General features: G+C 35.4%; 5 protein-coding genes across 6 annotated transcripts; 4 read left to right on the forward strand and 1 right to left on the reverse strand.

Moving 5' to 3' along the window:
• Positions 1 to 816: 816 nt before the first annotated feature.
• LOC140815691 (uncharacterized) lies at positions 817 to 1,386 on the reverse strand. Its single transcript, XM_073174758.1, has one exon. It carries the CDS (start codon positions 1,384 to 1,386, stop codon positions 817 to 819), a length of 570 nt encoding a protein of 189 aa, XP_073030859.1.
• Positions 1,387 to 2,894: 1,508 nt separating this feature from the next.
• Positions 2,895 to 5,726, forward strand: LOC140815045 (uncharacterized). 2 transcript variants are annotated; one of them, XM_073174150.1, is made up of 6 exons: positions 2,904 to 3,449; positions 3,587 to 3,698; positions 3,772 to 3,943; positions 4,030 to 4,217; positions 4,798 to 4,949; positions 5,480 to 5,726. In XM_073174150.1, exons 1-5 carry the CDS (start codon positions 3,013 to 3,015, stop codon positions 4,921 to 4,923), a joined length of 1,035 nt encoding a protein of 344 aa, XP_073030251.1. In that variant the 5' UTR covers positions 2,904 to 3,012; the 3' UTR covers positions 4,924 to 4,949; positions 5,480 to 5,726. The 2 variants fall into 2 exon arrangements, with proteins under 2 accessions (XP_073030252.1, XP_073030251.1); XM_073174151.1 differs by lacking the exon at positions 5,480 to 5,726 and having other exon boundaries at positions 2,895 to 3,449; positions 4,738 to 4,949.
• A 402-nt stretch (positions 5,727 to 6,128) lies between these two features.
• On the forward strand, positions 6,129 to 10,042 carry LOC140814225 (glycerophosphodiester phosphodiesterase GDPDL3-like). The gene is made up of 9 exons (XM_073173143.1): positions 6,129 to 6,970; positions 7,045 to 7,341; positions 7,420 to 7,532; positions 7,630 to 8,134; positions 8,246 to 8,284; positions 8,364 to 8,648; positions 8,729 to 8,871; positions 8,951 to 9,434; positions 9,528 to 10,042. Exons 1-9 carry the CDS (start codon positions 6,853 to 6,855, stop codon positions 9,824 to 9,826), a joined length of 2,283 nt encoding a protein of 760 aa, XP_073029244.1. The 5' UTR covers positions 6,129 to 6,852; the 3' UTR covers positions 9,827 to 10,042.
• Positions 10,043 to 10,255: 213 nt separating this feature from the next.
• Positions 10,256 to 10,588, forward strand: LOC140815692 (uncharacterized). Its single transcript, XM_073174759.1, has one exon. The coding sequence runs from the start codon at positions 10,256 to 10,258 to the stop codon at positions 10,586 to 10,588; it is 333 nt and encodes a 110-aa protein (XP_073030860.1).
• A 2,214-nt stretch (positions 10,589 to 12,802) lies between these two features.
• On the forward strand, positions 12,803 to 14,698 carry LOC140814226 (pirin-like protein). The gene is made up of 6 exons (XM_073173144.1): positions 12,803 to 12,970; positions 13,067 to 13,116; positions 13,201 to 13,239; positions 13,354 to 13,382; positions 13,698 to 13,864; positions 14,136 to 14,698. Exons 1-6 carry the CDS (start codon positions 12,870 to 12,872, stop codon positions 14,638 to 14,640), a joined length of 891 nt encoding a protein of 296 aa, XP_073029245.1. The 5' UTR covers positions 12,803 to 12,869; the 3' UTR covers positions 14,641 to 14,698.
• The last annotated feature ends 597 nt before the right edge of the window (positions 14,699 to 15,295 follow it).

Consider the following 15,295-nt stretch of genomic DNA (forward strand, 5'->3'; position numbering starts at 1 on the left):
CTATCAGAATCTGTCAATCCGAGCAAAAACAAATTCTGCGCAATTTGTTTAAGAGTAATAGCGCAGCAAATTTGCTAACGCTTACCGCAATTTCCTTAACCTCTAATATTCCCTCCAATTTTCACCATTCAAATATTTACATTCTTCTGTTACTGTTTGAAACACGAATTTTAATGGGAACCATCAATTCTTCATCGGCTTTTTTCTTTATAAAAAAAAAGCTTGGAAAAGAAAGATCGATAATAACCACAGTCATAATACAAACTAGTATATCTACGCACGCGTTGCATGTTTGTACGATAATTTTTTATAATTTATTTGGTTTATATTTAAATGAAGATCAAAATATATTTATAAAAAATAATGAGTGGCTACATTGTAATTTTGATGTATGAACTAAAAAAATAAATAAATAAAGAAATAAAAAATGTCCAAGTAGGAATTGAACCTGCAACCTCATGACAAAGAAACATAAGTTTTATCCACTAAACTACATGTGAGTTGCATTAATCTTTTAGCACTTTATTAATATATGTAATTAATAAAACAGACCATGACACCTAAAAGTAGTTACTCTAGGTCTCTTACTTAATAGATAGTATAGATATAGATAAATTGGCAGTCTTTCTCAATACAAATGGACCTCAAGTTAAGCTATATGCATTCCAACATTTAAAATTTACTACAAGAAGAAAAAAAGTTGTATAAGAGATTCGAAATTTCATGACATCTAATTTACAGACAAAAAAATCAAATCTTTATCTAAATTTTTAAGGTTCAATAGACTACAATTTAGTTTTGTAATGGCACGTCTTGCTAGCAATAGCCCGAGTAAAGACATCGATCACCTAGATCGCAAGTAGCGTAGACTACGACATGAATATTGAATATCAATCGGGCTTTCCCAGGAAGCCTGATGTAAGTCTGGAAAGGCAACTTGCCGGAGATGGCATCGTTATAGAAATCAGGGTCGCTGGCGAGGCGATCGGCAAATAACGTGAGTGTGATATTCATATTGCTTGAATCTCGGGCGCCGATTTTCCCGGAGGGGACGAGCGCTTGTCCAACGTCATGACCTCTGAATCGGAGAAATGCGGTGCTGGTGGCATGCTGGAAGCCAACCCGGTTCGGGTTTTTAACGGTGACGGTGATGTTAAGTGTGACGTTGACGTACACTCTGAGGTTGGTTGTGTCAATGGAGAAATCCAGGCCCGCGAGTGCCACGGAATCGACGTTGATGATGGGGTCCTTGGGCTTGAATACAGTGAGGCCAAGAATTAGGAACAGCAGAAGCAAGCCGATCACTGTCGCGGCGGTCGCTGATAAACATATGCATCTTCTTCTTGATTTCATCGGGCGGTTTCTTCCGGGGTCTGCTGCTTCCATTGCGTGAAGGGGGAGGCGAGCAGAATGAATTGATCAGATGGCTATGATGATGCATGCGAAGTTTGAAATGTCATACGGGAGATGGATGGCGTGTAATGGTGCCGAAATGCGACCCGTAATTTGGCTTTGATGTGAGGAGAAGGATTGCTTCGCCCGATTCCTCCTGTCTACGATGGTGACCCCGCTGGATGGCTTGCTTCATTCGATGCTTCGTCTTTCTTCAAAACATCCACTTTTACGGGTCATTTATCACATGATATTGAAACACTTCCAAAATGTCATTTAAAAACTTCAAACTAATTAAAAAGAAAGGATTAATAAAAACTTCAAACTAATTAAACACGCCATCCATCTCCCGCATAGTATATGTAATGTATATGTCATACGGGTGATGTACATTAAACAGAAAGGAATAATCAAAATTAATTTTATACTCAAACTTGTCACAATATTCTATCATACGTCAATAATATTTTCAACTCCACCTCAACACTTGGTTTATTATATATTATTGGAATCTAAATTATGAGTTACTTCAAAAAACAAGTTTTAATAATTCAATTAAAAGTGAATTCTTACGTAAAACAAGTTGTTTCAACTTTTCATTCAAACAACAAAGAATGAATCACCATTATTTCGGAAAGCATCCCAAAGTCAACAAAAAAGTACTTTTTTGTGAGACGGTCTCATATATTAATTTCGTAAAACAAATATTTTATTTGAATCGCACATGAAAAAATATTATTTTTATATTAAAAATATTATTTTTTATGTCAAAAATACTATTGTAATATGAGAAAAGTTGACATATACGACAGAGAAAGATCTTTGAAATCGTCTCACAAAATATTTACTATTTGAAAGAGATTATAATCTTAAAATATGCAAGACAAAATATTTTTAAATCAAGTAAAAGAAAGAAAGGCTGTAGTGTGTATATACACACACATATATAAAATAATGTTGGGGGTATTTAATTTGTGCCTAAAGGCATGTCGGTGAATTAGATTCCTGTTTTATCAATCAAAACCACTTCTCAAACCGTACGAGCCTCCTCTAAAGTAAGGACGAATAATGAAATCGAAATATGATATTTGAATTATGATAATAATTAAAATATTGGACGTTACCAAAAGCTATATTTAATAAACGATATTTATTATTTTCACTACAAATATGATATATCTCATGAGAGATTTGTTCATAATAACAATAAAAAATCTATGAAAAATGCTAACAAAAAATTAAAAACAAGTTGAATGAAAAATAAAAAAAAAACTATGAAAAATGCAACAAAAATTAAAAAAAAGTTGAATGAAAAATAAAAGAAAATAAAATTAAAAGAATCATATATACAAAAGGAGTTGGGGTCACAATCGTTTGAGATATACATGAGTGAATTCATCACGGATAATTTGACTTTGAATCTGGTAGAAGGGCATTTCTGTCACGCAGACTTTCATGACGTGTCAATCTTCCATTGGCTTTTGTAAACCGTAAGAATTGTGATCTTAGCGAAGGGTGATTTCGTCATTTCATAGAAGTGCTGGAGAGTCGGTTATTTTCTGTTATATTTTCGGGTATAGAAAGGGGAGCAGCTGCGCCGGAGGGGTGAATTGGTAATTAATGAGTGAGACAGGAGCAGCAGTAACGCCGCCGGAAATGGCGGTGACGGAGCAGCAAATAGCGGAGGAGCTGAAGTCCCTCCTCCGTGACGTCAACGCCTTCACATCTCTAAACGGTGTCGTTCATCAGCTGGAGACGAAATTGAGGGTGGATTTGAGTCAGAAAATCGACTTCGTTCGTAGCCAGATCCACCATTTCCTTCTAATGCAGTCGCAACCTCATAACCAGCAGCAGGACAGTTTTTCCCTCCACCAAACCCCTAAATTTAATCCTGTTTCGTCTCCACACTTTTCCCCAAATGACATCGTTCACCAGTCCTCGGTGGATTACGGTTTTGGTTCGCCACTCCCATCTCCGCCACTTTCCTCTCAGCTTCCACCACCTCCGTCGGTGAAGACACCTAGTGTTCCAACTGCCAACACCTCCGCCAAAGAAAGGTGATTTTTTAAAGTTTTTAAATTTTTTTTTTTCGTGATGAATTCACAAAAAAAAATTAGGGTTTTTTCTGTACATTTAGCATAATACTACATAGAGCTTTAAATTTATGTCCTTCACATGTATCACGTGTTTGCAGCGTTCCAGTTGTGCGAAAAAGAAGAGGTGGTCCAGGTGGCTTGAACAAACTGTGCGGTGTTTCTCCTGAGCTTCAAGTCATTGTTGGACAACCTACCTTGCCAAGGACTGAGGTTTTCTTTCTGCCCTATGTTATTTCCGTAACATAATCCATATTACCCATCCTATAACTGGAGTATTTTACAGATTGTGAAACATTTGTGGGCTTACATAAGGAAACACACCCTTCAAGATCCCAACAACAAAAGAAAGATAATTTGCAACGACGAGCTCCGTTTGGTATTTGATACGGATTGTACTGACATGTTCAAGATGAATAAATTACTTGCTAAGCATATAATACCGCTTGAGCCAACAAGTATGGATCTGATTGTCAATTGGCTTTGTGTTTTCATTTTGGAGGCTTTAATATTGGGATAATATATGATTTTGTTTCTCTTACAGAACAGAAAACACAATATAGTAAGATACTCAAGGTTGATGTGGAATCTGGGAGTAAAAGTGATGACCCCGTTCCTATTGTGCTGATATCTGAAGCTCTTGCCAGTTTCTTTGAAACTGATGAGCGGGAAATGTCACAAGCAGAAGTATTAAGGCAGATGTGGGAGTACATAAAGCTTAACCAACTCGAAGTATGTAGCAAGATAAAGTGATATTGTTTGTTTCTCTTTTGTTTTATCATGGGATTTGTCATTATTATTTTTTCTTGTTATGGTGATTGAAAGCAATTTAGAATGATGCTCACATTTAGTTATTAGTGATTATCAATGATGTCCCAAAAGCTCGATTTATAAAGAGGGATAACTATTCGGGTAAATTTCTTCATTTATCAGAAACTTATGTACCCTGCTTTCCTAAGAAGTTAAAACTATGATGCACTCACAGTGTTTTAGTGTGCTAGAGTACAAAATGCATCCCTTCATTTTTGTTGGCTATGATTTTATGCTTTATCAAGGATGATGAGTGGGGATAACTGTTTGAGTGATCTTCTGTTTTTGGAGAGTGGCTAACGTTTCTGTGAGTCTTGATAGGTTATGCATCACTTTCCTTTTCACATCCTTCAAAGTTCAAACTACTAGAATCCTATGAGCTGGCAACTTTTTTTGGGCACATGATTTCTTTTGACAATTGCTCACCATTCTTCTTGTTCAGGATTACCAACAGAGAAGTACTTATCACTTTTATTCTTAAAAATGGTTATTTTACTCTTAGGATCCTTCGAATGCGATAGTGATCACATGTGATGCAAAATTACAAGGTCTTCTTGGATGTGAAAGCATTTCAGCCCTGGGGATACCCGAGAAATTGTCTCGACTTCACTTATCCAAGAAATCATGATGGATACACTGACTGCTAATTGAAAGGTATTAATTGCATTTGTCACACTTAATTGCTGTAAAATTTTAGATTATTATCTGCAAAACTGCAAAGCAATAGCAAAACTGGAAAAATAGTTGCATGCCATAAACTCTCTATTTGCTCTATCCATTTCACGTTTTTTAACTAATTCCTCGTTATACCTCTTTTCTTCTTTCAAGCATAATCATTCGCATTTGGTCGTGTTCTCCCTTCTGCTCTCTTCTCTATATCTTTTGTTGCAAATGCCAGGAATTTTGTTTTCCTAAACATCCAATTGATGCAATGTTTTGTGATTTTGTCTCAATTAGCGAGTAGACTTCTCATTCGCAACATGTTCCTTCACTGAATGCACAAAAAGTTTTTCCCATAGCATCATTAGCAATGCTCTAAACAAAAATCATACACATCTATTCATTATTTTCGCGTAGAAATGGAATATGCTATTTTCTTGGCTGATCGAAAAGATTCCATAATTTTCTTGGACGGCGCAAGAAATTTAAAGTCAAGTTACCATGGTTTATTTTATGTTTTGCAGATACATGGTGTTGATTTTAACCACCGATGTTTGACATAATGTCAGTCTCAAATATGTAATGCAAAGCTGCGTGGAAGGTTAAATAGCTTCTTCTGATAGCAGTTTAATTGTGTTTTAATTATGGAGTGAAACTAATATTAAATCTGCCTTTTGTAAATATGCTGACAGTTGGAGATCAGATGTAAACGCAGATTATGAGCGAATTATTATTATTATTATTCTATTCTAGTTGATTGAAATTATATTATATCTTAAAATGCATTTAGTGATTAATGTAAATGAATTTTTTAGAAAACTTTTCTCGGAAATACATAATTAATCCATTTTATAATTAAATAAATATACTTGGTTTTAATACATACTATTTTTTTTTATCATCATATGCTTATTTTCATGATAAAGTGAGATAAAAAAGTGAAAACTTAAAAATAAAATGTATTGCAAAATTTAATTTATCATAAATATATTTCGCACAAAAATTCATCATGCATAAAATTATAATTTACATTATAATAATGTAACGTATCTATGTGCATTGTATGCATAGATGATCATTAATCACTACTCTAAAAGAAGGAATTATTTGTATTATGACCTTAAGAAAACCTTAGCTGTGGAACATATAGTCTTTCTATTTTCGAAATTTGCCATACTAAAAATAGGGATTTATGATTAATTTATGTGTTTGCCAGTGATCCCAATTTGGATTTTTGTTAACTATCGGAAACACGTACAACATTGGGTCACTGCCATTCGCAATTATAACTTAGTCAAATATATATACAAGTCAATATCATATAGAAACAAACACGATTAGTAGTAAAATTCACATCTACCTCTAATGAAGTATATTATTTGGAATAAACAAGCTCGGATGCTTGAAGTTACTGTAACTTTGAACCAAATGATAACTCTTTTAGATTAACCTTGATGTTTTTTAAAAAAACTTTACACATAGTTCCATCGAAAAAGCAAAATTTCCTTGTCACATCTCAAAGGTATATATGGTGGAATATATGGTACACCTAAAGTAACACTCTTTTTCTATATTTTGCTGTGGTTTAAGCTGAAAACTCACGTCCAACACAAGCCACTTCAGCCAGATCAATAGCTGTAAACCATTCAAAACACAAGCCCTTTCCATTTTTACAACATGCATTCATTTCCAAGTGTTGACATATAATTTATTAAGCCAAATGTATTTCACTAACTACACCACAAACCTCAGCTGAAACATCCTGTTCTCTTCTGAGCTACAGAACTTACGATTTAGTACTGCCGAATTGTTTTTTATAATCTGCTGGAGAGAAAAAACCAAGAAAAACAGAGGGCTGTGCAGTTTGCAGTGGACACTGCAATTTACGGGGCAAGAAATGAGGAAGCTACGACCAAACTTCATCTTGTTTTCGCTTCTGTTTCTTTGCACGTCCATGGTGTTGGCTTCTGCTCGGGGATCCAGAGGAAAAGGCAAAGAATGGCTAACAATTAACGGTATAATGGCACAAGTTTAAAAGTATGTATACACGTATGGAAATTATACGGCTGATCTTAACCTCGTTTTGTAGGAAGTGCGCCTTTAGTGATAGCTAGAGGTGGATTTTCGGGGATATTTCCAGATTCCAGTTTTAATGCGTACGAGTTTGCAGCGCTGACTGGCTTATCTAATCTACATGTATGGTGCGACGTTCAGCTTACAAAAGATGGAGCTGGAATTTGCATATCAGACATTAGGCTCGATAATTCCTCTAACATTGCAGATGTTTACAAAAACAATCGGAGCACCTATGCTCTGAATGGAGCCCCTGTCACAGGATGGTTCTCTCTGGATTTCACCCTTGACGAATTAGCGGGCTCTGTCAGTTGTGAGTTTGATTTCTTGGTCATCTGAGTTAAATTTAAAATTTGTTAAGTATTAAACCCATATTTAATGCTCGGGACAGTGAAACAAAGGATTTTTTCTCGGTCACAAATGTTTGATGGCTCTTCGCGAATCCTTACCGTGGATGAAGTTGTGAAACTGGTGAAACCACCAGGATTATGGTTAAATATTCAGGTGTATGTATTTTCATCTTTTGTCATATATTAAAACCTTTCTGCTATTATATGTCTCGTCCTAATGGGTGTTTTTTCCATTTAAATTGCTCATGCAGTACGATGAATTTTTTAGCCAACATAATCTGAGTATGAAGAGTTTCTTTATTTCTGTATCCGAACGTCTGCTAGTTAACTATTTGTCCTCACCTGAAGTGGGTTTCCTTAGAAGCATCGTCGAACGATTCAGGACAGGCCACACAAAGCTCGTATTTCGATTTCTAGAAGCTCATGTCGTGGAACCTTCGACCAACCGAACATACGGTTCACTTCTGAAAAACCTTACATTTATCAGAACATTTGCTGTTGGAATTGTTGTTCCAAAATCTTACATATGGCCTGTAGACAAAGATCTCTATCTGAAAAATCACACCTCTCTTGTGCTCGACGCCCATAAAGTCGGCCTAGAAGTTTTTGCAACTGATTTTGCAAATGATGATGCCTCGTTCCCCTATGATTACAGCTATGATCCTGTGGCTGAATATCTCTCTTTTATTGATAACGACAAATTTTCTGTCGATGGAGTAATATCTGATTTCCCATTAACTCCATCTGCAACCATTGGTAAGCTTCGGCTTTTTGACTCTTTCATTTTAATCTCTTCATGGAGATTGTGCATCAAGTTCTGTATATTTGTTCGCTTTCCTGCTTATAATGATATTTTCATTATCGCAGATTGCTTTTCACACGTGGGCAAGAACGAACAGAAGCAAGGTAGGTTATTATAGTTATAGAAACTTGATATCGTTCTGTTTCTTTTCACTCATGATTCTTTTCTTCTCCCATCATCCAGTAAATTTTTTGATTATTTCATCTGAGGGAGCAAGCGGGGACTATCCTGGCTGTACAGACAAGGCATATAGCAAAGCTGTGTCAGATGGCGTAGACGTTCTTGACTGTCCAGTCCAAATCACGAATGATGGAGTTCCATTTTGCTTAGGTTCCATCAACCTTAGAGATAGAACAGATGTTGCTGGATCGAGATTCAAGAGCTGGACAGCAAGTAATCCTGAGCTTAATATTGACAATGGAATATTTGCCTACGATCTCACATGGAGAGAAATTCAGGCACTGAAACGTAAATGAAATTCGAAACCTGAATGTTTTAAAATAAATTTCCTTGTATTTTTGATTACATGCGTTTTGATATCATTGCAGCTGCTATATCCAAGCCATACTCTGAATATTCACTGGTCAGAAATCCAAAAACCAGAAATGATGGGAACTTGATGCAGCTGTCTGATTTTTTGGCGTTTGCAAATAATACTCCGTCGGTCTCTGGAATCTTGATAAGTATAGAGGCGCGTCTACTTGTCACAAGTTCAACTGAATCTTTTAAATGTATAATTTATTTCTTGATATAACTACTGAATTTTGCAGAATGCTGCCTACCTAGCTGAGAAACAAGGACTGGGAGTAGTCGATTCGGTTATGGATGCTTTGAGCAAAGCGGGTTACAACAAAGAAACCTCCAAGAAGATTATGATAAAATCTAGTGATAGTGCGGTGCTGTTGAAATTTAAAACAAACACCAGTTATGAGCTCGTGTACCTTGTAGATGAGGACATCAGTGATATCTTCAACTCGACTATTTCAAAAATAAAAACATTTGCGAGCTCAGTAGTTGTCTCCAAAAAATCAGTCTTTCCTTCAAACAAAGGCTTTCTCACAGGTAATACAACTGTGGTTGAAAAACTTCAGGCCTTTAATCTCCTGGTTTACGTGCAATTGTTCCAGAACGAGTATGTGTCCCAAGCATGGGACTACTTCTCGGATGCATATGTGGAGATTAACTCCCATGTCTTCTCTAAGGGAATTAATGGTGTCATCACAGACTTCCCTGCAACAGCTGCTAGATACCGAAGTAAGTACACTGGTAAATGCCTCTCGCATATTTGAGTTATGTTTTTACTATTTTAGTAAAAATCAAATATTTTTGCTTTTATTATATACGCAGCCAACAGATGTTTGGGATATAAAAACGTGCCCATTTACATGACCCCTGTTCTGCCTGGTGGGCTTATCAAGTTGATGACGTCTTTGCTTCCGCCTGAGTCCCGGAACCCGATTCTGAATGATAGTGATGTGGTTCAGCCTCCTCTACCACCTGTCAGGTTGGGGCCACAAATTGTGTTCAATGGAACGGGGTCAACGGCGGCAAGGCCAACTGATGCAAATGGGGGGGAGCCTACGATCGTTGCTAGCACGTACCGCGCCAGTGTTGCGATTCTTGCTGCTCTTGTCCTACATGTTTGATGCGACTGTCATGTTACCATATATTTAACTACAGCAATTGTCGCATGATACATATATGTGATCATTCTGGTATTGTATAGTTTTTATTATTATTTCGTGTTTTAAATCTAGGTAGACGAACAAATCAAAGTGAATTTTCATTGTCATTATCAACGAGCACAAGGTAGAAGACAAATGGCCATTGTTCTCATCTCCATTTCTTCTTAATCTTCCCAATTCAATCCCTTTATATACATGCATCTTGAAATTTATTTTCAAGCAATATTTTTTCAGTACCCGTCGTTTCATATTCCCAGCATTTATTAAGCAATGGCTTCACTAGCGTCAACTCTGCCAGCTCCACCCTTCGCCGCCGCCAACCTACGCCGTCCTGCCGCCACACCCAAACCCACCATCACCACTTTTCACAGCATTCCAAGAGCTATAGGGATGAGGCTCGTGCCTAAAATTAACCAAACCCCGTTAACTATTGATTCAAATGGTTGTCTCAAAAAATTTAGGATATCATGCGCCGTCGCGCAACCCGAGACTCTGAAGATCGTTCAGAGCACGATCGCAAAGCAACTGCAGGTGGAGGAAGGGACGGTGACGCCGGACACGAAATTCATCGATCTGGGTGCGGATTCATTGGACACGGTGGAGATCATGATGGCCCTTGAGGAGCAATTCTGTGTTTCGATCGGAGAAAGTGGAGCAGAGAACATCGCCACCGTCCAAGATGCGGCGGATTTGATCGAGAAAGTGAAGGCAGCTACAGCTTAAGGATCAATCATGTTGAGTTTATCAATTAAAGGCAGAATTACTTTCAACAATTTATTTAAATAATAAAGTATTTTTACTAATTGATTACGAGTTGGCAGTATTATAATATTTTGCACATGCACTTTTTCTATTAACACGGTTTATTTAGTATAAAATTTATATTGTAAGTTTTTATGAGATAATTTTACGAATTTTTATCTGTGAGACGGGTCAACCTTATCGATATTCATAATAAAAAATAATATTCTTAGTATAAAAAATAATAATTTTTTATGGATGATCCAAATAAGAGATCTGTCTCACAAAATACAACCAATCTGATAGGGGATAAGATCATAAGACCACTTAGCTATAAGATAAGCATTTAAAGATAACATAAATGAGAGAATAGAATTGGAAACAAGGCAGATAGTTATAATATTTGGAATAAGGACAAAATCTCTACCATGTAAATTAGTTGCGCTTGGACTGAATCTAAGTAATATAATACATATATTTTAAAATATCTTAATTTATAACACAGTTTTACGCTAATTAAAAGATTAAATCTTACATAATTTTAATTAACTATGCATAACATAAAAAATAATATTATCAGTATAAAAATAATAATTTTTCATGAATGACCCAAATAAGATATATGTCTCACAAAATACGTCTCGTGTAACCGTCACACACAAATTTTTGCCAAAAAATGATAATATTAACGGGTGCATATAGCATGATGAATGATGATATATGTATTACGAAAGATTGATGCAATCTCCAATCAAAAAAAGTCTAACCCGCATTTGCATTCCCACTTAACTTTCCATATTTAACGTGTGTTGCTCCTCATTCTACATTTAAATAATTTATTATTTATGAAACGTTGGTTGATTAAACATTTTTATTTAATCTAAAATTTGGCTCAAATACAAAATTAATATTGGAGTTAATTATAAATCACGACATGTATAATATATTGTCGCTAAATACAAAAAAAAAACCTTATTTTAAAAATATATTGATAATTAAATAAACAATATCTTAAATCGTAGATTGAAATTGGCTATTATATTTTCAAGAAATTTCTTTTACAGCTTTAATGGCGTTGGGACAAGTCAAACCTGAATTTCAAATCCCCATTAAACTTTACAAATTTAACGCGTGAAGCAAATTTGTTTGTCGTGTATAAAAGTCCTAATTAATTAATTTATACATATTAGAACATTACATAATTAAAAAATAAAAGTATACAAACAAATATTTTAATTTATTCGAAATATAGTTGTACGTTGGGATATATACGTAAAAAAAAAGATAATATAATTGCTACAATATGAATTATATATTTGAGACAACTGTGAAAGAAATAGAAACCTATATAATTTAGGACAAAAACTTGTGTGAGACGGTCTCACAGATCGTATTTTGTGAGATAGATATTTTGTTTGGGTCATCATTGAAAAAATATTACTTTTTATGCTAAGAGTATTATTTTTTATTGTAAATATCAGTAAGATTGACTCGTCTCACAGATAAAGATTCGTGAGACCGTCTAACAAAAAACCTACTTATAATTTATGGAGAGAGGGAGCATTATTTTCGGTGGCCGCGTCTTCAAATCAGTTGGGTGGTGCGCCTCTAATATCATGCAAGTGTAGTTGACACTGATGATCTTCAACTACTCGAAAACAATGAATAAAAATAAAATTCAATTTCCCTCATGCTTTTGTAATAATGACGTCATGCGAAGCTTCTTTTCTCCACGTTGTCTTTGAATCAATGCTTGTTGATGATGTCCCAGTCACATTAAGTGAATTTGATTTGGACAAAACTCTGTGACTGATCGTAATTGTTGGTTGGTTTGCATTTCAATGGAACGGGAGAGTTCTACATTCCCAAAACAAACACGTACACATACTAATCCTAACCACCCGAGAAATAATTTTTCATATTTTTTACTACCTAACCTAAGATTGAGGTTGTCCCATGAAATCAATGCTGTGGTGGCCCTAAAAAAGGTTTTCTGTTTGGTTAAATAAGTAAAAAAAAAGAGGATGAAATGGATAACTGATATCAGAATGGCGTCAGGCTGATGCTGAAGTAGCCAAAAGGTGGTGGTCGAGTCCCTGGATCTAAAGGAACCTCGCACGTGGGACCAACCGAGAACCTTAGACTCTCAAAAGGACTTCAAGTTAGCTCAGATCTCCGCTATATAAACTAGAAACAGAGCATATGCAAGAATTCATAAAGTCCCAAAATTAACTCTGTTATACAAACACAAGATTTTTCGGAAATGTCCAATGTTGTGAGACAGCCTCGGCCACTCCTCAGAAAACTCCACGCCAGACCTCAACAAGAAGGCGTCGGGGCTACTGTGAGAAGAAGCATCGGAAGGTCAAGAGTTGCTTGATTTTGAGGAAAAAGATTCAAAGAATTTATGTGGGATTTTTCCAGAAATAAGATTTGTTTCTGTTTCTTAATTTTTCTCAGGTCTGAGCTGAAATATTTTGACCCCTTTCTTGTTCTGGATGAATTCTCAGGTCGACCCTCTTATCTTGCATATAAGGTTAAATTCTTGAACATTAGTTCTTGGTCTGATATATGTGTTGGCTTTGATCTTACAGTTACTGCTCCAGCTGGATTCCCTGATCATCCACACAGAGGTTTCATTACATGTCATTTCGTTACAATCTTAAACAAATGCTATCTTACAGATTTTGAGTTCGGAGTCAATTCATGATAAGTAATGATCATTTGTATTTTTACCATTATGACAGGATTCGAGACTGTCACCTACATGCTCCAGGTAATAGTTACATCACTCTTCTCCCTTCTATAGGTGATCAGAAGATCAAAAGTTCGAATATTTTTTTGAAAAAATATAAGTCTTTTACTGAAATTCTAAACATTTGGACAGCCTGAATTCTTGGTCGCCCATAGGAAATTTCTTACATTATTCTCGTGTTACTATTTTATATATTAATGTACATATGACTGGTACTCAAGTAGATCATGTGAATCATGTGATTGTGTGCAGCTTCAAGAAAACAAAATAAAATATTAATTATAGTTGGTTCCAATAAAGTTGAAGAAAAAATGTATCTTTTTATGGGGTGGACAGGGAGCGGTGATACATGAAGATTTTGAAGGACATAAAGGGATAATAGAAGCTGGAGACTTGCAATGGATGACTGCAGGGAGAGGAATAGTCCATTCAGAAATGCCTGTGCCTGAGGGCACTCAAAAGGGTTTGCAGTTGTGGATTAATCTCCCTTCCAAGTATAAAATGTGAGCCACTCCACCATTATCGCACAACCACTCAAATACATATAAATATAAATTTAAGTTCTTGAAAATGACACCTCTTTGTTTTGTCTCGGATTGGCAAATCATAAGATTCTGATCATCTCTTTACTTTCACAAAGTATACTCAAAGGTTGACCTTTATGTACGAGTGGGATTTGAAAAATAATTCCAAAAAGTCATCCAATTTCCAAAAAGCCGTCCAATCGTTGTTTTCTTCATATTATTTTTGTGGGTTTTTTTGGGTGATCATCAGGACTGAGCCACGTTACCAAGAACTGAGCAAAGAGGATGTTTCTGAAGCCACAAAAGATGGTGTCATGGTCCGAGTTATAGCCGGAGAGGCATTAGGAGTCCAGTCTCCAATATACACTGTGACCCCTACAATGTATCTGGATTTCACCCTCAATCCCGGGGCTCGAATCAGACAACCCATACCTTATTCTTGGAATGCATTTGTGTATGTTTTGGAGGGTGATGGTGTATTCGGAAGTTCACGATCTTCGCCCGTGTCGGCCCATAACCTTGTTCTTCTAGGCTCAGGTGATGGCTTGGATGCATGGAACAAATCCACAAGATCCCTTAGGTTTATTTTGGTTGGAGGTGAGCCATTGGAAGAGCCAGTTGTGCAATATGGACCATTTGTGATGAATACTCAAGAACAAATTGACGAAGCTATTGAAGATTTTGAGAATTATACCAATGGATTTGAGAAAGCCAGATATTGGAGTTCTAAATCCTCTTCTGGTTTTGGCCATTGATTCTGTAGCCATTTTGTGTCATTTCTTCCGAATAAAAATTAGCTAATATTTTTCATTATGTAAGTTATAACATGTATCCACAATTGACTCTTTGATTGTGGAAGTCACTTGAAATTTGCGAAGAATATTCTAATTATTTGGCTTAAAAAATAAAGATTTTGATAAAATATAGTTAAAATTATGAAAAGACATCAAAATATTGAAAGTGTACGAATCACATGGTTTCATTGTGTATTCTTGGAAGAAAATTGATCAAATACAGTTATTCAAAATGTTGATCATCTTCATACGAATGCATATATATTAATTTTTAAATATAAAATATAATTTTATTTATAGTAAATTTTCTTGCAAAATATTGTATGTTGTAGTAATTATTTCTGTCAAATACTAAATTTGAGTTTCTCTTTTTATATATAAAAAAAATCGTTGAGTTTAGGTTTTATATCTATATGATACTCTTATCTCAATCGTGTATCCAAAGATTTATATCTCAACGTATGAATTAATATTGATAATGGAGTATGTCTCTTATGAGACGGTCTCACGAATCTTTATCTATAAACGGATCAACCCTACCGATATTCACAATAAAAAACATAAAAAGTAATATTTTTTAATAGATGACCCAAATAAAAGATATATATATCATAAA

This window comes from Primulina eburnea, chromosome 15 (assembly GCF_022965805.1).
Source record: "Primulina eburnea isolate SZY01 chromosome 15, ASM2296580v1, whole genome shotgun sequence".
Classification (NCBI taxonomy): Eukaryota; Viridiplantae; Streptophyta; class Magnoliopsida; order Lamiales; family Gesneriaceae; genus Primulina; species Primulina eburnea.

Excerpts from the sequence above, each read along its gene's own strand:
- LOC140815692 (XM_073174759.1), top strand. The coding sequence starts at position 10,256 with ATGAGGCTCGTGCCTAAAATTAACCAAACCCCGTTAACTATTGATTCA.
- LOC140815045 (XM_073174150.1), top strand. The coding sequence starts at position 3,013 with ATGAGTGAGACAGGAGCAGCAGTAACGCCGCCGGAAATGGCGGTGACG. Across the intron at positions 3,944-4,029 it reads AATACCGCTTGAGCCAACAA|AACAGAAAACACAATATAGT; the intron begins GTATGGATCTGA and ends TTTCTCTTACAG. Across the intron at positions 4,218-4,797 it reads TAAAGCTTAACCAACTCGAA|GATCCTTCGAATGCGATAGT; the intron begins GTATGTAGCAAG and ends TTTTACTCTTAG.
- LOC140814225 (XM_073173143.1), top strand. The coding sequence starts at position 6,853 with ATGAGGAAGCTACGACCAAACTTCATCTTGTTTTCGCTTCTGTTTCTT. Across the intron at positions 7,342-7,419 it reads ATTAGCGGGCTCTGTCAGTT|TGAAACAAAGGATTTTTTCT; the intron begins GTGAGTTTGATT and ends TGCTCGGGACAG. Across the intron at positions 8,872-8,950 it reads GAATCTTGATAAGTATAGAG|AATGCTGCCTACCTAGCTGA; the intron begins GCGCGTCTACTT and ends TGAATTTTGCAG.
- LOC140815691 (XM_073174758.1), bottom strand. The coding sequence starts at position 1,386 with ATGGAAGCAGCAGACCCCGGAAGAAACCGCCCGATGAAATCAAGAAGA.
- LOC140814226 (XM_073173144.1), top strand. The coding sequence starts at position 12,870 with ATGTCCAATGTTGTGAGACAGCCTCGGCCACTCCTCAGAAAACTCCAC. Across the intron at positions 13,117-13,200 it reads TGTTCTGGATGAATTCTCAG|TTACTGCTCCAGCTGGATTC; the intron begins GTCGACCCTCTT and ends TTGATCTTACAG. Across the intron at positions 13,383-13,697 it reads CTGTCACCTACATGCTCCAG|GGAGCGGTGATACATGAAGA; the intron begins GTAATAGTTACA and ends TGGGGTGGACAG.